Source organism: Bufo bufo, chromosome 2, assembly GCF_905171765.1.
Source record: "Bufo bufo chromosome 2, aBufBuf1.1, whole genome shotgun sequence".
Taxonomy (NCBI): Eukaryota; Metazoa; Chordata; class Amphibia; order Anura; family Bufonidae; genus Bufo; species Bufo bufo.
The window spans coordinates 435068563-435095681 of record NC_053390.1 but is presented as its reverse complement, the minus strand read 5'-3'; the positions used below and the strand labels follow the sequence as shown (position 1 = coordinate 435095681).

Sequence of the window (27119 nt, the reverse complement as noted above, 5' to 3'; positions counted from 1 at the left end):
CCCTGCATTGTGCCCTCTTACCACACTCTGTGCAGTGCCCATAGTCATTCCCTGTACTATGCCCTCCTATACCCTTTTATCCGGTCACTGTATGGCGGTGTTATCACTATATGGCGGTGTTATCACTATATGGCGGTGGTATCCAATAACTGGATGGCCATAACTGTATCCCTTTCTGCCCACACCACTTTTTTTAGACCTGGCATGAGCGGGAAAAGATACAGATTGCGGTGTTAAGGACCTTTGCGCCACATCTGTGTCAGAAATGCGCCTAATATAGACGTATTTCTATATAATAAATGACCCCCTAATCGTATGATTATTCGGGGGTGGGGCTAATATCTTTATATTATATAGATTCTAGTGTATTATACTGTGCCCTGTATTCCCCAGTAGAAAATGATCCTTGGGAAGCACAGTCCTCATCCCTGACCACCAGGTAGCGCTCTGTCAGTACATGGCGGCCTCCCCTCTCCGCCACGCTGCTCCGCTGTGTACTGGGGCTTATTCTGACACTAGCGCTGGGTTCACATCCTATTTTTGCCATCCATTTAATGCATACTGAAAATGTATGCATTGACAGATGCCTCAGACTGATGCCGTACAGTGGCGTCCGTTCACCATACAGTTCCATGGTAGAAAAAAACATATACGTTAACGTCTGCATTTTTTACTTGACTCTGCAGGATACAAAAACGTGGAGTGCAGCACATGTGTATACATCAAACCGATAGGAAAAACGTAATGTGAACACACATTGGGGGGGAGGGGGGCGTACTAAATTTCGCTGTGGGGCCCAGTCAGTTCTAGCTCCATCACTGCACATCTCCTTCTCTCCTCCAGGCCTGGCTCACTGCTGCAGCGGGCCGGAGGAGAGAAGGAGCGCAGGGAGCTGCGGTTAGTGAATGACAGGACCACCAGCTCCCCTGCAATGATAGGTATGTGAGGGGGCCACTGGGGGGGTCATTCATCACACTGTGAGGGTCCCTTACACAGTATAATGACTCCCAGTGCCCCCCATTTAGTATAATGATCCCCATTGACCCTCCATTTAGCATAATGACCACCAGATCCCCCATTAAATATAATAACCCCTCGTGCCCCCTCCATACAGTATAACCCCCAGTGTGGGGGCGACTGGGGGTCATTATTCTGTGAGGGCCCTTTACATAGTATAATGACCCCCAGTGTCCCCCATTTAGTATAATGATCACCAATGACCCTCCATTCAGTATAATGACCCCCAGAGCCCCCTCCATACAGTATTCCCCCCGTGTGGGGGCTACTGGGGGTCATTCAGGGCCGGCTCCAGGTTCATGTGGGGAGCTGGGAGCTGCGGTTAGTGAATGACAGGACCACCAGCTCCCCTGCAATGATAGGTATGTGAGGGGGCCACTGGGGGGTCATTCATCACACTGTGAGGGTCCCTTACACAGTATAATGACTCCCAGTGCCCCCCATTTAGCATAATGACCACCAGAGCCCCCATTAAATATAATAACCCCTCGTGCCCCCTCCATACAGTATAACCCCCAGTGTGGGGGCGACTGGGGGTCATTATTCTGAATGGAGGGCCACTGTGGGGTCATTATACTGTGAGGGCCCTTTACATAGTATAATGACCCCCAGTGTCCCCCATTTAGTAATGATCACCAATGACCCTCCATTCAGTATAAATACCCCCAGTGCCCCCTCCATACAGTATTCCCCCAGTGTGGGGGCTACTGGGGGTCATTATTCTAAATGGGGGCGACTGGGGGTTATTATTCTGAATGCAGGGCCACAGGTGGTCATTATACAGTGGGGGGGAATTGGGGGTTCATTATACTGTGTGAAGGGCCACTAGTAGTCATTATACTGTATAGGGGCCACTGGGGGTCATTATACCGTGTAGGAGCCACAGGGGGACATGTCAATGTAAAAAAATGCCTCATGGGGGCCCACTGGGATTTATCGCCCAAGGGCCCACATGAACCTGGAGCCGGCCCTGGGTGGGGGCACCCTCAGGGCACTATAGTGTCAGGAAAACCGCTTTGTTTTCCTGACACTATAGTGATCATTTAACATGACTATGAAGATTACTGTTTTCTAGCTGCTGTGGAATGTGGACAACAGCAGCTAGAAACAGTAATTTTCATAGAGCTGTGTTATGATTTATGGACACAGCACTCAGCATGCTTAGCCAGTCAGATAGAAGGCTGGCTAAGCATGCTGAGAGCTGTGTCTAAATAACATAACACATTAAAGGGATTCTGTCACCAGGTTTCACCCCTGTCAGCTAAACATATGCTGATGTTCAGGGCGTCTTCACGATTCCTAATGTGGGCTTCTAAATGTCATCTGTGGGCTTATTTAGCTAAAAAACAGCTTTTACTAACCTGTCAGTCAAACAAATAAGGTGCCCAAGGGGATGTTAATGGATGCAAGGTGTCGGTCGCACCCACCGCCGTTCGTGCCCAGCGCCGCCTTTCCGGACTTCTGCGGCGCCTCCTAATCCTCTGTGCTGCCTCTCGCTCTCCCTCCCTCCCCCTCCTCCTGCTGTAAGATCTCGCGCATACAGGGGTTGAGCGAAGTGCCGGCGCATGCGCACTTCGCTGTAAGAAGCCAAATGGAGAGGTCTGCACGGGCGCATCAGGCAGAGCCCTGTGCGCAAGCGCGAGATCTTACAGCAGAAGGAGGGGGAGGGAGGGAGGGAGAGCGAAAGGCGGCACAGAGGATTAGGAGGCGGTGCAGAAGTCCGGAAAGGCGGCGCTGGGCACGAACGGCGGTGGGTGCGGCGGGCATCTTGCACCCATTAACATCCCCTTAGGCACCTTATTTGTTTGACTGACAGGTTAGTAAAAGCTGTTTTTTTAGCTAAATAAGCCCACAGATGACATTTATAAGCCCACATTAGGAATCGTGAAGACGCCCTGAACATCAGCATATTTTTAGCTGACAGGGGTCAAACCTGGTGACAGAATCCCTTTAAAGAAATTACTGTTTCTAGCTGCTGTGGACTCGCAGCTAGAAACAGTAATTTCTTTAATGTGTTATGTTATAGAGACTGAGCTCTCAGCATGCTTAGCCAGTCAGTAATTTTCATAGTGCTGTTATGATTTATGGACACAGTTCTCAGCATGCTTAGCCAGCCTTCTATCTGGCTGTGCTTCTTGAGAGTCACAGTCCACAGGCTCAGAAACAGCCAGATAGAAGGCTGGCTAAGCATGCTGAGAGCTGTGTCCATAAATCATAACAGCACTATGATTGCCCTCCCTTCCAACTGGATGAGTTTATTTGATACCTGCCCTGCTCCAGAAGCTCCTGCTGTCTCACGGGCTGGTGTGGCTGAGCGCTGTGGGCCGTGTGCTGGTCGAAACTGCTGAGTAGGTTGTACACAGCACAGCGTGCAGGAGGGATAACCGCGGGCGCACTGAGGTCATATCCGGCGGGCCGGCATTACAGGAACCGCACCAGATGCTCTGACGTCCTGCCGCCGGATATCCTGTGACGTATATCCGGCGGCAGGACGTCAGAGCAGCTGGTGCTGTTCCTGTAATGCCGCGGCCAGCCGGATATGACCTCAGTAGTGATGGGAAGTTCGGATCTTTCAGATGAATCGGTTCATGAATCGGATCTTCGGTTCACTTGCTGAGTCACTGACTGCTGAGCTGACTCGCAAGTGAACCGAAAACTCTAGGTGCCGGTGCGCATGCGCAGATGCTATCCATCCGATTCACTTGCTGCTGCTGACTCAGTCGGCTCTTCAGCTCGCTAATGAGTGAGTCAGGATCAGGAAGAGTGATTGATTATAGTGATAGTGAAGGGAAGCTGAGGCTGACGCCGGACAGGAGGACTCAGGAGCCTTCACTGTGGTGTGCATTGTTGTCTGTTGTGCATTGTTACCCACAGTGACAACAGTCTGACACTGACAGTAGTACAACGAACCAAGTGAAGTGAAATGTGAATGCACGCACAGGGAACACTATGTGCTGAATTGATAACAGTATTACAGTAACACAGTCACTGGCTGATAATAAAACAGTCCCCACAGTCCTCACTTAACGGAATCCATAAAGGAGATGTGAACCCACCCTTAGTTATATAGCTACTGAATGAGATGCCTTTAACATATATATCTCCTGAGAAGCCAATTTGATCCTAAAGGGTTAATTCAACCTGTAATCTAAACTCTGTGTCATCTGTCACTTCTCTTATCTCTCTGGGCCCCATAGCAAGAATCTAAATTGGGCCCCCATTCCCCCTTTATAGCCCCTCCCACTACCCATTCCAGGCCTCTTTCTTTGTTCCATGAACTATGTTTGCTGCTGTTTTATAATTTATGCCATCAGGGCCGGATTGGGATTACAAAACAGGCCTGGCACACAAAAGAGGCATAATAGATACAGTGTGTACAGATGTATAGTGTATACAGTAGTGTACTGATATGTGAGGAACGTGGTATAATATATGCAGTGTGTACAGGTATATAGTATATACAGCAGTGTACTGATATATGAGGTATAATAGATGCAGTGTGTTCAGGTATATAGTATATACAGCAGTGTACTGATATATGAGGTATAAATTACAGCTCGTACCTCACATATCAATCCAATACTGTATATACAATATACCTGTACACACTTCATCTATTATACCTCGTACCTAACATATCAGTACACTGCTGTATATACAATATATCTATACACACTGCATATATTATACCTTGTACCTCACATATCAGTACACTGCAATATATATTATATATCTGTACATATTGCATCTATAATACTGTTTAATATATGCAGTGTGTGTGTATATATATATATATATATATATATATATATATATATATATAGATATATATATAGATATATATAGATGTGAGGCATACAAGGTATAATACTGTAGATGCAGTGTTTATAGAAATATGTGGTCAGTTATGCATTATAGTCACTGTGTGTGTGAAGTACATGAGGTTGTGGTCACTGTACCTGTCTGAAGTATTATACATGAGTGAGCATTGAGTAAAAACAGGGCATGGAGGGGGGGTAAATGATGAAAAGTGGAGGACCTCCTCTTACCACTCCATTCCAGTCTGTATGGATCAATGCAGAGCTGATTGTGAACTTCTAATACTTGCTGTTAGGGGTTGAAGGACCTGTGATGATGTCATCACAGGTCCTGGCAGATGTACCTTTCAAACCTAGGAACTACACCATTTTTGGTGCAGTTCCTTTGCTAGATTCTGCAGGACCTGTGATGCTGAAGATGATGTCATCACAGGTCCTGGCAGATGCACTGTTCTAACCTGGGAACTACACTTTACACTGTGCACTTCCCTTACAGGACCTGAGACGACTCAGAGCTGCTAGTGCCTGCCTTGCCTCAGCTCTGATTGGTTGGTGGGCGGGGAGGGGCTGGCAGAAGCAGCTTCCACTCTAGGATCATATTACGCTCCTCCCGAGTCCCTCCCTCAGGCTCCCTGCTGCCAGCGTGAGGTGAGCGTCTCTGCATTGTCTGTGTGCTGTGTGACGCTGTGTACAACAGAGGACTTTTAACCCTCCCGACGGCCTTTTGGCTGGCGGATGGGCCTATTTTATGGTAGGGGCCTGGAGCTGCAGCTCCATCAGCCCCTACGTTAATCCGGCCCTGCCCTCTCATCCCCTCTTCACAAATGCTCTTCTGGATAAATAGTATGTAGAAAGCCTTCCCAGAAGAGTGGAAGCTGTTTTACCTGCAAAGTGGGGACTAACTCCATACTAATGCCTATGGGATTAGAATGGGATAACATAACAGTTCCTGTAGGTGTAATGTGTAGGTGTCCCAACACTTCTGTCTATGGAGTATGTATATTTTTAAGCCAGCCTACATTTGTATTTAGGGGTTAATTATTTTCATTGGTGGCGCAGTGGCCTCCCCTTTCCCCCAGTATTATTTTCATTGATGGCAGTGGTCGCGGCAGCTTCCGATTGGAGCCCCAGCAGTGAAATTGTGGGGCTCCGGTCGGTTACCACGGGAGCCAAGATGCTATTGAAGCTATCCATGGCTGCTGTGGTAAGCTCCCTGCTGTTGTGTGCACAAAGCACAGCAGCAGGGACAGTGAAAAATCCTATTCACCCTAATAGATCTCTATTAGGGTGAATAGGACAAGGGTTCTAGCCCCTTAAGGTGGCTAATAGTTATTAAATAAAAAGTACAATAAAATAACCAAAATATTAAAAGTTTAAACACCCTCTTTCCCAATTTTACATATAAAAATATATAAACAATGAAAAAACTAACATTTTAGGTATCGCCACATTCGAAAAAGTCCAAACTATTAAAAAAATATCTCCTATGTGGTGAATGCTGTAACAAAAAAATAAATAAAAAAACATGCGATTCTATTTTTTTTGTCACCTTGTCCCCTCCCAAAAATAGGATAGGACTGTTCTATTATGGGCCGGACGTTCCATAAAATGCAGAATGCACGCAGCTTTTTTGGGCATTTTATTTTTTTCGCGTGCTATTGAGTATTGCAATAATTTTTTATGGTATCAAAATCTAATCAAAATTTTGTTATCGTGACGACCCTACCCTAAACGATTCCCAGATCAACACTGCACAGTTGGTATACCAAGGATCAGCAACCTTCTGCGTTCCAGCTGCTGTGCAGCTACAACTCCCAGCATGTACAGTTAATTGATAATTCTTGTAGCTCCCACAGATGTGAAAGGAGGATTCTGGGAGTTGTAGTTTCACAACAGCTGGAGTGCAGAAGGTTGCCGACCCCTGTTGTATACTGTATTGTATTGCATGCAATGGTATCTTCTAGTTAATGTACAGATGCTGGATCCAGAAATTCCATTATTTTGTTCCTATACCGGAACAGAAAAAAAGAATTTTGCCCCAGATCTGAACCTAGCCTAACCTACCGTATATCAGAAATTGGGTGCTCAATAAAGTTAGATCTAGTAAAAATCCAGGGTGGAATCTATCAAGTTTGTACGCCATTGTTCTGGTATATAAAATTAGCAATATTTGTCATAACCGCTGTTTTGTGACAAAAATTGCCCTGGAAAAGGGCAAAAAGGTGTGATGTGGGAAAGGAGCTCAGCAGCTTGACTCATCTAACAAAACTATTAGACTACAAATATATGCCAGCTCCCTTGTTGATGTAGATTTCTTTTTTCTGGTGCATCACATGCAGGGGGATTTGCTATTAAGACTGGTGTGAAAATATGGCATCACTAGCTGATCCGCGGGGGTCTGACTCCCTTCACTCCCTCTGATCAGCTGTTCTGTGTAGCTTTGTCACCAGAAATTGGAGCCAAAACTATACAGCACCTTGTAGTGGATAGCACTCACAACTGCAGCACTGCTTCATTCATGTCAATGCCAGTGCTGTTGGCATCCATTTACTTTACTTGTGTTGAGGATCTGCTAAGCGGATGATAAAAACGTCATGTGAACCCAGCCTTAACCTACCGTTTGCGCTACAGTAATGGGCAAGAAACTATTTCCTAGCTGCAATGGCGTAAATAATCAGCACGCACTGCTGAATTATATGGATAGGGGTGAGCGACTGCTCTTCATGCTGATGCACTCCTTATTAACCATGTTAACTGAGACACATCACATCTTCCGTGTTTGTAGCAACTGCTCAAGGTCAGCAGTAATTCCATAGCTTCAAACACAGGACGTCAAGAATAATGACCTTTATAGAACACTGGGGCAGACTTTACTAATCCTGTCCAATACTTCGTGTAAATGTAGGGCCCTATTAGACTGCCTGATGTTCAGGCAGACGATAAACAGGTCAATCGGTGACACAGGCAGATGCAAAGTGAATGGGGAGAAACTATTGCTACCACCTATTAGTTGTCTTACTTTCCATCAGAATGATGTGCCAAAATTCTTATTAGCCAGGTATCTGAAACATCCTGAATACTGTTAGGAGCTACTGTTAGGGTGTGTTCACACAAGGCAGATATGCTACAGATTTTCTGTTGCAGAACTGCAGTTGGAAAATCCACAGCATATTACATAACCAGCAAAGTGGTTGACATTTTGCCAAATAGGGAAAATCTGCAGTAAAATTTTACAACAAATCCCCAATACAACTTGAGGATTTTGATGCAGATTCACAGCAATTTTTGCAACCTACTCACGTCAAAATCCAGAGCAGATTTTTTTTTCCTTCTTCTGGATTTACATCCCATGTGGACATACCTTGAAGGCCACTTTCACACGGTCAGTATTTGGTGTGACAGTGGGCTAAAAGAGTGGTGCCCCACAACTTTGTGGCAGTTCTGTGAGCCAGAGCCAGAAGTCGATCCAGCAGAGAGGAGGACTACACCTCTCCTTTCAACCCCCTTCTGGCCACAAAAAGCTGTGAGTGACAGCACCCTTTTAGCCCCTACATCCACACGTTTAATCTGGAGTTTTTCGCTCATTTAAAAAAATATGAATAGCAAAAGTAGGAAAATAACTGGTTTCTCATATATCAGGGTCTTGAGCAGTACTGTGGTGCAGAGAGACTACAGTAAACTGCTCCCCCCTCATCCAATGACTTTTCCCTCACAACAAGCTAGAACAACAGAGTCAACTGTGTATCCTTCAAACAAAGCACCAGGGCAAAGCATTTCCATGGCAACCTGCCGAACGCTGACAAAAAGAATCCACTCGGAGAAATACCCACACGTATGAATGCATGCACGTATTATACATATCTACTGACTTTCTCACAGGGCTATATATGGAGATATATCAGTATTAGAGATGAGCAAATCCATTTGGACAAATTGAATTTGTAAATAAAAAAAAAACCTCCATGAGCAGTGAGGGACTGGCCCTATCCTTTCATCTTGCCTGGCCCTGTCAATCTCATGCCCATACCGTTGCTCCGAGCAGTAGCGCAAGTGGCTCTACTGCTACTATCTGAGCAGCGCAGATGACAACTGTGCATGCACCACTACACTTCCCGGTGTACCCAGATGTGAGTGTCGACATCTGCGCTGCTAAGGTTGCAGCAGCAGAGGCTCTGTGCTTACGTTGTTACTCAGAGCAGCGGCACAGGCGCAAGATTGACAGGGCCAGGGGAGATGTCTGGTCCTGTCAATGAACAGAAAAAGGGGAGGCTCTTGTCTTGAGCGGCAGAGCCAGCCCATCCCTGCTCAAGGAGGCTTATTTTTAACAAATCTGATTCGTATGAATCGGTTCACCCATCCCTAGATGGTATGTATGTAATTATATATTAATTCAATAACCGGTTAAGGACGGTTCTATATACGGCATTTGGTCCAGGTTTTGAAAGACTGAACAATAGTATATTTACAGGGTGGTCTTAACTGGTTGCACAAGCAATCTGGAAGTCAAATGTTGGGTTTTCACTACTTCTGTCTTCTCTAGTTTCTCATACACGGTGCTCAATGAGTGCTGTGTATAGAAAAAGAGGCAGTGCCAGTGACTTAAAAAGATCTATGGCCTGCATCGGACATGGCGACTTGGAATCGGATTCAGGTGTTTAATTTGTTTCTTGACCACTTGGGGAGCATGTTTAAGATAGGGCTGGCTCACAGCCGTGGCCTTCATCACATCTCCTAAGCCTTCTGCTCCATATCTTAAGTAGAGACAACTGGAGAAGGAGGACAGAAAGTTACAGCTATTGAGAGACAACAGAACAGCAGCTTCTGGGGAGATATTTTGTGCCTCACTGTGGTATTTGGTTTTGCTGAGACAGAATTTTGTGCTGCACTGTAGTATTGCTGACCCCACCTACTTGTGTTGACCCCATCTACTTGCGTTGCCCTTCCTTCTTTCAATGTGATATGCAAAATAACTGTGGAGCCCCAGTTATGGGTCTTCAACACAGAGAATGAAGGATATCCTTCAAAGGAAGGAAAAATCGAGCAAAGGGGTGTCTCCATTATAGAGATCACCAGATCCACCATATTAAGTGGCCCCTATGTCAAGATCCCGCTCTTTTACAAGCTTTAAGGATGTGACAGGGAAGACCTAAGCCAGTTATCCATCCACAGACAGCTGTTTATTTCAATGTGGACCTGTCTACAGCATGAGGGCCACTTTTAACTTTTTTTTTCCAGGGCCGCTTTATATTCCCAGTCCGCCTCTGGACACAGAGGTGGACGTGTCCATGTTTTTATGGAATTCATTTTACTGGATGACTGCTGGTAATTTTGGCAGCAAGTGCAGGGTCCAGTCTGTTTAGGGTAAGAAGGACTATCATAGTGGTAACCTGATCAGATTAGTGATTCCAAGACACCAAGAGTATCACTATTAACCAGCTATACATGAGGGGAATTACAATTTATTAGAAAACATGGTCATCACTCTTCTACACACAGGTTTTGATTGGTTTAAGAAGTAAAGGGAACCTGTCATGTTGAACATGGCATCAGGGCTTCAGGGAGCATGTTATAGAGCTGTAAAAAATTATATAATTTGCCCCCCTAACAGATTTCTTTTGGTTTAGCACATTTGTTACACTTAAACGTTTCATATTATCAAACAAATTTGCATATCAAATAGTCTTTCACATCTCTGTGGAGGAATTTTGGCCCACTCTTTGCAGAATTGTTTTAAGTCAGCCACTTTGGAGGGTTTTCTAGCATGAACGGCCTGTTTAAGGTCATGCCACAGCATCTCAATCAGATTTAGGTCCAGTCTTTGACTAGGCCACTCCAAAACCTTCATTTTCGTTTTTTCCAGCCATTGAGAGGTGGACTTGCTGGTGTGCTTCGGATCATTGTCCTGCTCCAGAACCCAAGTATGCTTGAGCATAAAGAGGTTCTCTGGGAATTAAGAAAATGAAAATACTTAAATATTACTTTAGTATAAATACATTGTTCTAAAGAAATTTGTCTCCCTGTGTGGACAGATTTTGTGTGTACTAATAGGATGGTGGCCATTTTATTTCTCCTAATGATTGCTGCCTAGACAAAATGAGCCATTATAACTAATGAAAGGTATTTGGCAATATATTTATAATAAAGTAAGAATTGTAATTTTCTTAATTCCCGGAGAACCCTTTAAGGTCACAAACTGATGGCTGGACATTCCCCATCAGGATTTTCTAGTGGAGAGAAGAATTCATGGTTCCATCAATTATAGGAAGTCGTCCAGGTCCTGAAGCAGCAAAGTAGCCCCAGACAATCACACCACCATGTTTGACTGTCAGTATGATGTTCCTTTTCTGAAATGCTGTGTTAGTTTTTAACCAGATGTAATAGGACGCACACCTTCAAAAAAGTTCTACTTTTGTCTCGTCAGTCCACAGAATATTTTACCAAAAGGCTTGGGGATTATCAAGATGTCTTTTGGCAAACGTGAGATGGGCCTTTGGCAAAAATAGTATCCATGGGAAAGTTACAAGGCAAAAACCACTGCTGACCAAAAAGAACAGTCACTTTCTTATTGTTGAATCATGAACATTGACCTTAACTGAGACAAGAAAGTCCTGCAGTGCTTTAGATGTTGCTCTGGGTTCTTTTGTCACCACCTAGATGAGTCGTCAATGTGCTCTTGGAGTAATTTTGGTAGGCCAGCCACTCCTGGGAAGTTTCACCACCGTTCTAGGTTTTCTCCATTTGTGGATAATAGCTCTCCCTGTGGTTCACTGGAGTCCCAAAGCCTTAGAAATGACTTTCAACCTTTTCCAGACTGATGGATGTCAATGACTTTTCCCATCTTGAACTTCTTCAGATTGGGGCTTGATGCGTTTCTTTTTGAGAGCTTTTAGCCTACTTCATGTTGTCAGGCAGGTTCTATTTAAGGGATTTCTTGTTTCTAAAGATCTGGCAGTAATCAGGCCTGGGTGGCTAGTAAAATTTAACTCTGCTTTTTAAAAACTGTGGTTAATCACAGTTAATTGATGGGGGGGGGGGGGGGTATAATAATATTTTTTTTTATATAGGACCAGGTTGGTTTCGATACCTTTCTTCCCTTAATGAATAAAATCATCATTTAAAAATTGATTTTTGTATTTACTCAGGGTAAATTTGTTTGATAATCTGAAACATGTGTGACAAATGTGCTAAAACAAAAAGAAATCTGTAAGGGGGCAAATCGTTTTTCACAGCACTGTATAGTTTTATAGGAAAAAATTCAGTATAACGTATTCAGTATAATTTATTCATTAAATTTCCTGCTTTTTCTGGGCTTTGAAGTCAGGGAGGTCATCCCATTAGTGACTGACAGCCTTCCCTCTATGACTATGCATAAAGAGATAGATGTGAGTCACTGATAGGACCACCTCCTTGACTTCAAAAGGCAAAAGTGAGCAGAAAAGTAAATGAATGAAATAGAACAGATATAGAATCTATTCCAACAAAACTATATATCATTCTGCACAGCTCCTCATGCTCTGTACCATGCCACTGGCAGATTTTACATTGCATTTTCACTATGACAAGTTCCCTTTAACCACTTACAAACTGCCCATTGGCTATAAATGTCTGGGTGGTCCTCACTTCACTCTGTAAGGATATTTCTGAATGTCCTTGTAGTGCTGTATATCCAGATCAGGAAGCTCTGGTGCCAGCAATCATGTGATTGCTGAGGGCCCATGACTGTACAAGCTGCTGATTTTAGCAGACCCAGATTGATTCTGCAGCAAGGCTGAACAGCTATACATCTCTGAGGGCTGTATTCCCACTGTAGCTGGGGCTAATATAAGGTATTGGCCCCATTTATAGGAGAAATCAACAAAGTATGACCTTATGAGGGCACAAAGTGTGATATAAGAAATAAAGACAAAAAAATATAAAAAAATTGAAAAATAATTTAACAATCCCACCACAGCATCCGTATCCCCCTATATGAAAATAACTGTTACAAAAATGGGAGACAATTTAAAAAGTATTCTAGCTGTAGTTTGCACTAATAAAACAATGAAAAATATGAAAAACCAACCTCTTTTTTACATTTTCCCAGGTATTAAAAAAAAAAAAAAAATGCTATCATAAAAATTACCTAAAAATAAAGTCCCATGTATCACCAAATGTTATGGCTCACAAAGACGCACAAAGTTAAAAAAAAATAAAAATAAAATGCATCCATGGGTGGGGAGAGGTATAAATAACCCAGTATTAAACTGGTAATTAAAAAGGTTGTCCACCTTTGAAACTTTGGGGCAATCCCCTTCCACTCTATACCTGTAAAGTCAAGTATACTTACCTGCTTGCCTTTCGTCTGCTGTGCTTTGGTTCCCTGCTTGTCAAATTCCTGGGTGGTCATGTGTGCTACTGCAGCCAATACCTGGCTGCAGTGGTGACATGTCAGCCAAGCAGGATGTCCCTGGGCGGGTAAGCATGTTTCCCTCCACAGGTCTGGCAGGGAGGGTGGCTGCATAAATCTCACTCCAGTGGTGAGGGGCAGGGTAGCATAAAAACAGGAGTAACATCTCTAGACATTAAATATGCACCAAACAACGTGCAATGATGGAAATGCAGACTCAAGCGAACCTGACTTCAAAAATTCCTATCATGATAAATTCCTCCCTTTGGACTAATGGGACAGCTGTATTGAACCAAACACAAGAGTTAAAGGCAGCCTAAGGCCTCTTTCACACTACAGTATGTCCATTTCAGTGTTTTGCGTTCCGTTTTTAACGGATCCGTTGTTCCGTTTTTTGGTTCCGTTGTGTTTCCGTTTCGTTTTTCCGTATGGCATATACAGTATACAGTAATTACATTGGAAAAATTGGGCTGGCCATAACATTTTCAATAGATGGTTCAGAAAAAACGGAACGGAAACGGAACGGAAACGGAAGACATACGGATGCATTTCCGTATGTAATCCGTTTTTTTTGCGGACCCATTGACTTGAATGGAGCCACGGACCGTGATTTGCGGACAAACATAGGACATGTTCTATCTTTCCACGGAACGGAAAAACGGAAATACGGAAACGGAATGCATACGGAACACATTCCGTTTTTTTGCGGACCCATTGAAATGAATGGTTCCGTATACGGACCGAAAAAAACGGTAGTGTGAAAGAGGCCTAAGAGTTCATTATAATTGAACATTTTCCTACTTGGAGTTTCTGTAGTAGCTCATCCCTTTCACTCTCCAGCTCTGTAAGGTCAGGTCTTTGTCCTTTCAACTGAAGGATCTCCTACAGACAAAGGAAAAAATAAACCCATAAATCTGTTGGTGTAACTGGTAAAGGTTTTTGTTTTGCTTGTATTATTACAGTAATATGTGGTCACTACAAAGTGATTTCTCTGTAAAAGGGAATGTGTCATCAGAAAACAATTGTTTAAATCACATTTTTATGTTGAAGAGGTTGTGCAGACTGTTTATATTAAAGACCTATCCTCAGGATAGGTCATAAATATCTAAATGGTGGGGGGCCGACAACACTTCCTGTTCTGACGCGGCCACCACGGACATGACGTTCCCAGCTTTGGGAGGAGGTGTGCCACGCTGCGCAGGCGCACAATGATGGGGTAGGGAAATTTCACACCACAGTTGGGGAGAAGGGGCCACCTAATGTGCTTGCTCCTTACCTCTCAGCTGGCTCCAGATGATTAGACACCGCACGTGTGCAGTGAGTGGTAGGGAGATTTAACAGAACAAATGGCCATCAGATCTCCATACCCCCACACTGCGCACGCACGGTGTATCCCGACGGGAGTAGTGTAATTACAAGTACTCTCTCCATTCAAGTGAACAAAACGAGTACTTGTGATTACACTACACTTCCAAGGAGACCGAGCAGTGTAATGAAGAGGAAGTAGCACTTGATTATACTGTAGCGCTTAATCCCTTATACAGTGCAAGTGCATACCTCCTTATTATCATAATGCACTAAAGCTATTACAATCAAAATTTATTTGAAACCTGTAATTTACGATTTAAAATAAGCCCAGAATTGGGGTGCTAAATGTCAAAACAGGAGATACAGCCGTTCGAAACGGTTCCCTGTGAGAGCTGCAAAAACCTGTAGCTCTGACTACCAACCCAAAATCTATAGCCTGTATTTCCGGCTTTATCACAGGAAGCACCAGGATCCTAAGATAGTAAAGGTTAAAACAACCCTTCACCTTCAGCTGGCTGTGATCTCAGCCAGCCTGGAGGAGGAGGGAGGCAGTGGGGTATTGGGCTGACAGACTGCAGGGAGAAGATGAGACAGACAGATCCTATCTCCCTATAGACTGTTAGATTGTCAGCATTAAAACAAGGCCAAATTAATGGCTCTAGCTCATATGTAGCTGAGATATTACTGGTTAAAGAAGCGCTCCCCCTCTTTAGCCAGCTGTGATGTGATCTCAGACAGCTTGGAGGAGGAGTGGCGGATCTGCTGACAGGCTGCAGAGAAAAGAGTAGAGACACAGAGCATCTTTTTCCCTATGTGTCTGTACATGACCCCAGGTGGAGGGTTACATGGATTTCAGTGAATGTTATTAATCTCCCCCCCCATCAAAGAGCATACTTTATCTCTGACATCACATATGGGGGGACTTTTTCCAGAAAAGTAGTGAGAAGATTAGCTCTTGTCCATTTTGTAGTTATTTGCTCCTCCACAAGAGGTCAATTACATCTGTTGGCTTTTTTTTAACCACTTCACATCCAGGCCATTTGCCCCCTTCCTGACCAGGCCTAATTTAGCAAATCTGACATCTCACTTTATTTGGAACACTTTTACTTATCCAAGCCATTCAGAGATTGTTTTCTCGTGACACATTGTTCTTCATGATAGTCATAAATTTGAGTCAATATATTTCACCTTTATTTATGAAAAAATCCCAAATTTACCCAAAATTTTAAAAAAATTTGCAATTTTCTAAATTTCTATTTCTCTGCTGTTAAAACAGAAAGTGATACCTCTAAATATTTATTACTTAACATTCCCCATATGTTTACTTTATGTTAGCATCATTTTAGAAAGGTCATTAATTTTTTTTAGGACATTAGAAGGCTTAGAATTTTAGAAGCAATTCTTAAACTTTTAAGAAAATTGCCAAAACCCACTTTTTAAGGACCAGTTCAGGTCTGAAGTCACTTTGTGTGGCTTACATAGTGGATACCCCTATAAATGACCCCATTGTAGAAACTACACCCCTCATGTTACTTAAAACTGATTTTACTAACTTTGTTAACCCTTTAGGCGTTCCACAAGAATTAAAGGAAAATGGAGATCAAATTTTAAAATTTGACTTTTTTGGCAGATTTTCCATTTTAATAAAAAAATCGAGGGTTAACAGCCAAACAAAAAACTCAATATTTATTGCCTTGATGCTGCGGTTTACAGAAACACCCCACATGTGGTCATAAACTGCTGTATGGGCACACAGCAGGGCGCAGAAGGAAAGGAGCACGACATGGTTTTTGGAAGGCAGATTTTGCTGAACTGGTTTTTAGATGCCATGTCCAATTTGAAGCCCCCCTGATGCACCCTTACAATAAAAACTCCCAAAAAGTGACCCCATTTTGGAAACTAGGGGATAAGGTGCCAGTTTTATTGGTACTATATTTGGGTACATATGATTTTTTGATCATTCATTATAACACTTTATTGGGGAAAGGTGACCAAAAAATTGGCTTTAGCCGTTTTTATTTATTTTTACAGCATTCACCTGAGGGGTTGGGTCATGTGACATTTTTATAGAGCAGATCGTTACGGACGTGGCGATACCCAATATGTATACTTTTTCTTATTTATTTAAGTTTTACAAAAAAAATGATGTTTTAATGTGTCCATGTTCTGAGAGCTATAGTTTTTATTTTTTAAATGATTTTCTTATGCAGGGGCTCATTTTTTGCGGGATGAGGTGACTGTTTTATTAGTACCATTTTGTGGGACATACGCCTTTTTGATCACTTTTTGTGATGTAAGGTGACAAAAATGTCTTTTTTTGACAGTTTATTTTTATTTTTTATGGTGTTTATCGGACTTGGTGGATCATGTGATATATTTATAGAGCCATCGGTCATAGACGCGGCGATACCAAATAGGTCTATTTTATTTTTTAAAATTCCTTATTATTCTTTTTTTTTTTTTTACATGTGAAACTTTATATTTTATTTTATTTTACACTTTTCATCCCCCATAAAGGTCATACAAGACCTCTGGGGGACATTTAACTTTTTTTTTTTTCACTATTGATTTTTCCTGTAACTGGGGCTGACATAGTAGCCCCAGTTACAGGGGAAATACACCCCCCAAAGAGGCTGTACAGTGGTATACTGCACTGTACAGCCTCAGTGCAGGGCTGATCAAAGTCTGTGAAAGACCCGACAGCTCCTGCACTCACCCGACTCTGGTAACAGGAAGCGCATCTAGAAGGCAGGGACACCTGGGAACTGTCCCTGCCTTCTCTAAGGGTTGCTCTGCTGTCACTGACAATGGGCAACCCGATCTGCAGCTGCATGATTAGCGTGCAGCTGCGATCTCTGAATGGAGGTTCAGAAACGTCCATTCAGGAGATAGAGAACCACCTCCCAGATGTTTATAGTCAATGTGCGGACAGGTGGTGGTTAAAAATTACAGGATAAAAAATAAAATAAAAAAGTGCCTCAAAACTCAAATTAACAAACCATTGGTGTCAAATAACACCCTGTGTTAAAGGGGTTGTCTCCCTTCAGCAAATATTTATTATGTAGAGACAGTTAATACAAGGCACTTTCTAATGTATTGTTATTGTCCATATTACCTCCTTTGTTGGCTTGATTCATTTTTCCATCACATTATACACTGCTTGTTTCCATGGTTACGACCACCCTGCAGTCCCGAAGCGGTGGCTGTGCTTGCACACTATAGGAAAAGGTGCCAGTCTATGTGCACTCCCAAGGTCCCGGCCACCAAAGAGGCAGCTGCTTTTTCCTATAGTGTGCAAGCGCGACCACCACTGCTGGATTACAGGGTGGTCGCAACCATGGAAACGAGCAGTGTATAATGTGATGGAAAAAGTAATCAAGCCAGCAAGGAAGCCAGCAATTATTGACAATAAAAGTGCATTAGAATGTGACTTGTACTAATGTTCTCTACATGATAAATGTCACTTGCTGAAGTCAGATAACCCCTTTATGTGCCCTGAAACCACAGCTTTTCATAAATAATCCTGAAAAAAAAAAAGTTATGACTGCTGCAACACAGAAGGGAAAATATATTACTGGTCCTTACAGGGTTTCTGTCACCAGAATTAACCCTATTAAACTGGCTGACATTAGCGATGTGCTATTGTCAGCAGACCCTAACTCTACTATTCTTATGCTTATTGATGGCCCCCTTACTGTACAATTTTAACTTTTATGATATGCAAATTAGCCTCTAGGAGGCATGTCACGCCCTGCCGTCCTTGATTGACAGGGCCAGGCAGCGTTCGTCTCCTCCTGCCAGCCCTGTGTGCTTGGTAAACGGCACTGCGCAGAGGCAAGATTTATCCAGCCCACAGGGCCGGAAGAAGAAGACGAACGCTGGCTCTGTCAATCAAGGATGGCAGGGCGTGACATGAGCTGGGAGAACGGAGCCTCTAGCAGCCCCCCTGCTCCTAGAGGCTAATTTGCATATCATCAAAGTTAAAATTGTGCAGTAAGGGGCGCATCAATAAGCAAAAGAATAGTAGAGTTATGGTCTGCTGACATTAGCACATCACTAATGTCAGCCAGTTTAAGGCTACTTTCACACCTGCGTTCGGGTGTCCGCTCATGAGCTCCGTTTGAAGGGGCTCACAAGCGGCCCCGAATGCATCTGTCCAGCTCTAATGCATTCTGAGTGGACGCGGATCCGCTGAGAATGCATCAGTCTGCCAGCGTTCAGCCTCCGCTCCGCTTGCAGCGTTCGGGTGTCTGCCTGGCCGTGCGGAGGCAAGCGGATCCGTCCAGACTTACAATGTAATTCATGGGGGCGAATCCGTTTGAAGATGACACCATATGGCTCAATCTTCAAACGGATCCGTCCCCCATTGACTTTCAATGTAAAGTCTGGACGGATCCGTTCAGGCTACTTTCACACTTAGAATTTTTTTCAAACTATAATGCAGACGGATCCGTTCTGAACGGATACAAACGTCTGCATTATAGGAGCGGATCCGTCTGAGCAGACATCAGACGGACCCGCTCTGAACGCTAGTGTGAAAGTAGCCTAATAGGGTTAATTCTGGTGACAGAAACCCTTTAAGGCTAAAATCAGTTATGTCAATAAGGAGTAAAATGTATTTCAGTCACCTGAGTTGTGCACTAAATAGATTTACTTCAGACAAATTCAAAATCTACAATAAAAACTTGGGAAGTTTTTCCAGTTTTAATCTGTCAAGTAGATGCTATCATTTATATACTATTTATTATAGAATTTGTTTTCACAATTATTAAAGAAAAAAATAAAATCTAAGGGGTTGACATGTATCACCTGTCCACAGCATTGTGACCCCCACCGATCAGAATGGGAGTCTCATGTTCCTTTCCCTCCTCACTGCAACTTCCCCCAATAAAGAAGACCTTGAATGGAGCAATGGCTGAGCATGTGTGCTGCCGCTCTATTCACTGTCTATGTCAAATAGAAGCGCATGCCTATCTCCGGCAGTCCCACAGATGCACTTATTATGTCCTATGAATAAATAAGCATTGCTATGAAAATATTAAATGTCATTCTAAAAATCATTGTGTTACACAACCCTTTAATCACCTCATCTTTGTTGGCAAGCTGCATCTCGAGCTCTCTTAGGCGTTCAGAAAGTTCGTTTTCCTGGTCTGTGGCAGGCACCGTTGTAGACTGGCTCTCCAGCTCCGTAACCTGCACAACAGTGAGATAAATTGATGTTTTTGAGTAACACCAAATTAAGAAAATAAGTTAATATACAGTAATATTCGATTATGGAAGGATTGTAAAATACTTTAGAGTAATGTAAAAAACCTACAGAAATGTATTCATGTAAATCCTGGGCAGGAATGTCCAGCAAGAATTAGTTCCATGAAGCGCCACCATGAGTTTTTTGCATGTGGTATGTAAATCATGCATAATCTATCTGCTCAGCTCCCATTTAGTACTTTTTTCTGTAAAATTATTTCTGTTTTTCTCATCAAACCTCAGTATGAAAATAAAAATAACATTGTATAACCTCTAGTGTTAAGCACATTCTGACCTTTTTAACATATGCCATTGAAAACAAAATCTGAAAGTGTCACCGACGTCCTGCAGAGGTCCTCAGCTTAGAGTTCTTGCTGCTCGACGAGCCTAGATTTACCCGTTCTCTGCTACCACACTGTCATTTTGACTGATTTATGAACACTTTTCAAAGTACAGCCTGTATTTTACACCTACATAACCTGGTCTAAAATAGTCACCACTTTTAGGAGGGTACTTAAACGGAAGAGAGGGGACCCTTGAGTCACTTTGCAGCATAATTCATATAATGTAAACGCTTGATGTCCATACCCTTTGCCGTAGTTTTTCTGCCTCCTCCTGATATCCGGCCAGCTGCTTCTTCCACTTCTCCACATTGGCATTTGCTTCCCGCAAAGCAGCTACCAACTTATTGTTGTTGTCCTGAAGACTGAAAAACTCGGCTTCCCACTGCACCTCACACACCGATCTGGTGAAGACATTCATTCAGAAATCAAGCTGTATGTATAACATGCTCAGTAAAGGCATTTTCATGGTCTACGTCCATATGCAGCAGTCAAATCAGGAGTGTCAATGCAAGTCCATTGGAGAATGTCATGAACGGTCACATATTTAGTATAGTAGACTTTACCATGACTTCTAAACATAACATGTAGCTGGTATGGTAAGAAACTGACTGCTGGTGACTTCAAATGCAGTCATGATAATGTCTCCTACAAGTGATTTCTTATGTTTTAGAAGGTTCATCAGATCTCACAAACACATACAGCAGTCCCTCAAGATACAAAACCACTGAAACCTGAGATATAACTCTAGGGAAAACTGGTAATTGGTTTCAAAGTCCCAAAATAAACCCCTAAAACAAGATACGATTAGGATGAAAAGGAAATTTGGCACATGACTACTACATGTTGCATATAAACGTCAAAAATAGGTACTGGAAACTATAATGATTGGCAGCACCTCTACGCAGGCTGATTATCGGGAACGAGGGTTCATACAAATATTCGGTCCCAATAATCTGCCCATTAATAGTCCCAAGTATCGCTGTTTATGTAGAGGATAGAAACTTCTTCAGGGTCCGATAAAATGCACACAATGCAGAAAACTAAAATTAAACTGCCCTCATCTGGTGTCCAAGGGAGCAGTTCATCCTAGCACAGGTAAAGAGCATAGAGAACATGTCGTACCTCTAGAGGTGCTACTAGAGAGCCAATACAGGTGTTTTACCAGTGAAATGGCCATGTTCACTGGTTGGATCTTACAGTCAATAACATTAACTACAGATCAGCACTGTCTGAGGTATTGTATGTTAAATGGGTTGTCCAACTTATTTTCAGACCTCAGAGAGTGGCCAGACCTTGCCACTAAGTTCCAGCTCCATTGCTCAACCACCACCTCTGCAGCTTCTGTCAATCTTGGCATCAATATCCTCTGGGTGCACGTGTCTGCTGCTAATCACTGGCCACAGTGGTGAGCTGTCACCCATGTGGAATTTCATTGGGTCACATGCCACAAGGGTGACAGTTTACTGCTGTAACCAGCGATTGGCTGCAGCGATCATGTAGATAGTTTAAAACCTGACCTGGCAGGCATAGGATGCTCCCAATTTATCACAGTGACTCACGCTGGATCTGGTGCATCTTTCTGGACACATTAACCCTTTTTACCCTAGGCCTGTTTTTTACCTTCCTGTCCAGGCCTATTTTTGCAAATCTGACCTGTGTCACTTTACGTGGTAATAACTTTGGAATGCTTTTACTTATCTAACCGATTCGGAGATTGTTTTTTCGTGACACGTCGTACTTTATCCACCTCCCGACCACCTAACGCAGGGATGCGTCCTGCGGGCGGCCGGGTTATTCCTCCTGGACGCATATACGCGTCATCTCGCGTGAGCCGCGTTCGCAGGATCGCAAGATAAAAGCGTTGATCTACAGCCTGCCAGCAGCGATCATTCGCTGGCAGACTGTAGATGCGATTTTTTTTTTTAACCCCAGAAAGGTATATTAGACGCTGTTTTGTTAACAGCGTCTGATATACCTGCTACCTGGTCCTCTGGTGGTCCCTTTTGCTTCTATCGACCACCAGAGGACACAGGCAGCTCTGTAAGTAGCACCAATCACCACACTACCCCACACTACACCCCCCCTGTCACTTATTAACCCCTGATCATCCCATATAGACTCCCTGATCACCCCCCTGTAAGGCTCCATTCAGAGGTCCGTATGCGTTTTGCGGATCCACAAAACACAGACACCGGCAATGTGCTTTCCGCATTTTGCGGATCCGCACATTGCCAGAACTATATAGAAAATGCCTTTTCTTGTCCGCAATTGCGGACAAGAATAGGACATGTTCTATAGGCTCTACAAAAAACAAAGTGTTCGCCCGATCAGGCCTGATCTTGTGCGCACACTTGCGTTCAGTCCGCCCCACCGCAGTGACAGAATTTTTTTTTCTGATCACTGCAAAAACACTGTAAAATCGCTGCGGCGCTATAAAGATCACTTTTGAAGGGCATGGAGAGTTCATAGAAGATTTTTTTTTTTGGCACAAGTTAGCGGAAATTGATTTTTTTTAGTTTTTTGTTTTTTTTCTTACAAAGTCTCATATTCCACTAACTTGTGACAAAAAATAAAATCTTACATGAACTCACCATACCCCTCACAGAATCCAAATGCGTAAAAATGCCCTGTGAAATCCTAAAGATTCTCATTGGAATTTGGGCCCCTTTGCGCATCTTGGCTGCAAAAAAGTGTCACACATGTGGTAACGCCGTACTCAGGAGAAGTAGGGCAATGTGTTTTGGGGTGTATTTTTACATATACCCATGCTGGGTGAGAGAAATATCTCTGTAAATTGACAACTTTGTATAAATTTTTTTTTTAAAGTGGTCATTTACAGAGATATTTCTCACACACAGTATGGGTATATGTAAAAATACACCCCAAAACACATTGCCCTACTTCTCCTGAGTACGGCGATACCGCATGTGTGACACTTTTTTGCAGCCAAGATGCGCAAAGGAGCCCAAATTCCAATGAGTACCTTTTAGGAGGGCATTTTTAGACATTTGGATTCCAGACTTCTTCTCACGCTTTAGGGCCCCTAAAATGCCAGGGCAGTATAAATACCCCACAAGTGACCCCATTTTGGAAAGAAGACACCCCAAGGTATTCCATGAGGGGCATGGCGAGTTCATGTAAAATTTTATTTTTTGTCACAAGTTAGTGGAATATGAGACTTTGTAAGAAAAAAAAAAATGAATATCATTTTCCGCTAACTTGTGCCAAAAAACAAAAAAAACTTCTATGAACTCGCCATGCCCCTCATGGAATACCTTGGGGTGTCTTTCCAAAATGGGGTCACTTGTGGGGTATTTATACTGCCCTGGTATTTTAGGGGCCCTAAAGCGTGAGAAGTAGTTTGGAATTCAAATGCGTAAAAATGCCCTGTGAAATCCTAAAGGTACTCCTCATTGGAATTTGGGCCCCTTTGCGCACCTAGGCTGCAAAAAAGTGTCACACATGTGATATCGCCGTACTCAGGAGAAGTAGGGCAATGTGTTTTGGGTTATATTTTTACATATACCCATACTGTGTGTGAGAAATATCTCTGTAAATGACAACTTTTTACATTTTTTTTATACAAAGTTGTCAATTTACAGAGATATTTCTCTCACCCAGCATGGGTATATGTAAAAATACACCCCAAAACACATTGCCCTACTTCTTCTGAGTACGGCAATACCACGTGTGACACTTTTTTGCAGCCTAGGTGCGTAAAGGGGCCGAAAGTCCAACAAGTACCTTTAAGCTTTACAGGGTTGCTCACAATTTAGCCCCGCCCAAAATGCCAGAACAGTAAACACACCCCACAAATGACCCCATTTCGGAAAGTAGACACCCCAAGGTATTTACTGAGGGGCATAGTGAGTCCGTGGGACTATTTTTATTTTTTTTGCCAGAAGTTAGCAGAAATGGAAACTTTATTTTTTCCTCAGAAAGTGTCATTTTCCGCTAACTTGTGAAAAAAAATTAAATCATACATGAACTCACCATGCCCCTCCGCGAATAATTTGGGGTGTCTTTCTAAAATGGGGTTATTTGGGGGGTATTTATACTATCCTGGCATTCTAGCACCTCAAGAAACATGACAGGTGCTCAGAAAGTCAGAGCCGCTTCAAAATGCAGAAATTCACATTTTTGTACCATAGTTTGTAAACGCTATAACTTTTGCGCAAACCAATATACACTTATTGGATTTTTTTATATCAAAGACATGTAGCACAATAAATTCTGACACAAACTTGTATAGAAATGTAATTATATTTGAACAATTTTACCAGAAAAAGTTAAAAATACACTTTTGAGAAAATTGCGGTCTATTTTGATTAATATCAGAAAAACTAAAAATGTCAGCAGCAATTAAATACCACCAAAAGAAAGCTGTATTTGTGAGAAGAAAAGGAGGTAAAATTCATTTGGATGCAAAGTTGTATGACCGAGCAATAAATAGTTAAAGTTGTGTAGTGCAGAATTGTAAAAAGTGGTCTGGTCATTAAAGTGGTTTAAGCTAGGGGGGCTGAGGTGGTTATGCAAGTGATAAATTTGAGTCAATATTTTTTTCCTTTATTTTGGAAAAACCTCTAAATTTACAGAAAATTCTGAAAAATTCACTATTTTTTAAATTTTCTACATTTAAGACAGATGTTATCAATCATTCCCCATATGTCTACTTTATGTTGGCATCTTTTTGTAAATGTCATTTTATTTTTTTGAAATTTAGATGCAAATTTTGGATTTTCCAGAAATTTTCCAAAACCAATTTTTTTTAACGAACCAAAACAGTTAGTCACTTTTAGGGGTTTACATGATATAAATTGACAATAAATGACCATTTTAAAAAATACACTACTCAAGTTATTCAAAACTGGCAGGGCACAGGGTGCAAGGAGCAACATATGGATTTTGGAGCACAGATTTCACTGGAATAATTTTCAGGCGCCATGTCACTATTAAAGACACCCTGATGCACCCCATACAGTAATAAATCTCAAAAAGTGACCCCATTCTGGAAACTACACCCCTCAAGAAATTTTTAGCACTTTGTCCTCAAAGGTGATTCATGGAATTGGCTGTGAAAATGAGAAATGTAAATTTTTTGCAGAAAAATGTATTTAATAACCAAATAATATTTCACTTTCATAAGGGGAAATGGAGGAAATGCACCCCCTAATGTGTTGTCCATTTTCTCCTGATTACAGCAATACCCCATATGTGCTTGTATACTGCTATAGGGGTCAGAAGGAAAAGAGCACCAAATGGCTTCTGGAAGGCAGATTTCTCCTGAATAATTGAAGGCACCAATTCTTAATTGACCACACCCTGATGTACCTCTAGAGTGGAAACCTCCAAAAAGTGACCCCATTCTGGAAACTACACCCCTCAAAGAATCTTTCAAGGTGTGTAGTGAGCAATTTGACCCATCAGGCGTTTCACAGAATTAGGAAACACTTGGCTGTGAAAATGAAAAATAAAAAATTCTCCAGAAAAAGTTGCTTTACACCCACATTTTTCACTTTCACAAGGGGTAACAGGACAAAATGCACCGCACATTTTGTAACCCATTTTCCCCTGAATACAGCAACACCCCACATATGCTCAAAAAGGAATGCATGAGCACATGGCAAGGTTCAAAATGGAAGGTGCGCCATAGGGCTTTTGGAGGACAGATTTTGCAGGATTGGCTTTTGGGAGATATGTCGCATATGAAGACACCCTGATGTACCCCTACAGTAGAAACCCCAAAAAAGTGACCCGATTCTGGAAACTACACCAGTCAAGAAATATTTCAAGGTGTGTAGTGAGCACTTTGACCCATTAGGAGTTTCACAGAATTAGGAAACACTTGGCTGTGAAAATGAAAAATTACAATTTTCTCCATAAAAAGCTGCTTTACACCCACATTTTTCTCCCTTTCACAAAGGGTAACAGGACAAAATGCACCACACATTTTGTAACCCATTTTCCCCTGAATACGGCAACACCCCACATGTGCTTGTAGCCTGCTGTATGGGTGCACAGCAGGGCTCTAGATTTAAACTGCAAAATATGAATTTTGCAGGCCTGAATTGGCAGACATGGATTTTAGGTACCATGTTGCATTAAAAAAAATTCTGAGTTCCCCAGAAATTTAAAACCCAAAGAAGTGACCCCATTTTGGAAAGTGCACCCCTGTACGAACATTTTAAGGGGGGAAAGGGTACTTTTCAGCAAACAGGTGTCTCACAGAAGGCAGAAACCCTTGTCAAAGGATTTACACGCACTTTGCTGTGAAAATGAAAAAAAATACAACCAGACCCCAATGTTTCACTTTCACAAGGGGTAAGAGGCGAAAATGCACCTCAGTATGTGTCACCCATTTTCTCCCCATTCTGAAAACACATATGTGCTTGTAGCCTGCTGTATGGGCGCACAGCAGGCAAACTGCAAAATATGGATTTTGCAGGCCTGAATAAATAGACATGGATTTTAGGTGCCATGTCGCATGTTTAAAACTTCCTGAGGTCCCCAGAAATTTAAAAAAAAATAAGAAGTGACCCCATTTTGGAAAGTGCACCCCTTTACGAACATTTCAAGGGGTGGAAATGGTACTTTTCAGCAAACTCGTGTCTCACAGAAGGCAGAAACACTTGTCAAAAGGATTTAAAAGCGCTGGGTTGTGAAAGTGAAAAAATACAACCAGACCCCAATTTTTTACTTTCACAAGGGGTAAGAGGAGAAAATGTACCCCAGTAGGTTACCCATTTTCTCCCCATTCTGGAAACACCCCGTATGTGCTTGTAGCCTGCTGTATGGGCGCACAGCAGGGTTCTAGAGGCAAACTGGAAAATATAGATTTTGCAGGCCTGAGTAAACAGACATCGATTTTAGGTGCCATGTCGCATGTTTAAAAATTCCTAAAGTATGGGGATCTGAAACTGCTGCAGATGAGCCAAAAGTCACTGCAGCTGTTCCAGATCTTTAGTAAAAAGCACTGATTTATGTGGTAGTACCACAAGT

At 42.6% G+C, this 27119-nt stretch overlaps 1 protein-coding gene across 5 annotated transcripts in view; it reads right to left on the bottom strand.

The window, feature by feature from the left end:
* Window positions 1-27119, bottom strand: part of HOMER3 (homer scaffold protein 3) — a 177161-nt gene that overhangs the window by 6156 nt on the left and 143886 nt on the right. For all 5 annotated transcript variants that reach the window (XM_040417427.1, XM_040417426.1, XM_040417428.1 and 2 more), the window contains 3 exons: window positions 20365-20521; window positions 19615-19722; window positions 14023-14103 (listed from right to left, as the gene is read on the bottom strand). In XM_040417427.1, coding sequence (XP_040273361.1) covers window positions 14023-14103; window positions 19615-19722; window positions 20365-20521 — 346 coding nt within the window. The remainder of the gene's footprint in view (window positions 1-14022; window positions 14104-19614; window positions 19723-20364; window positions 20522-27119) is intronic.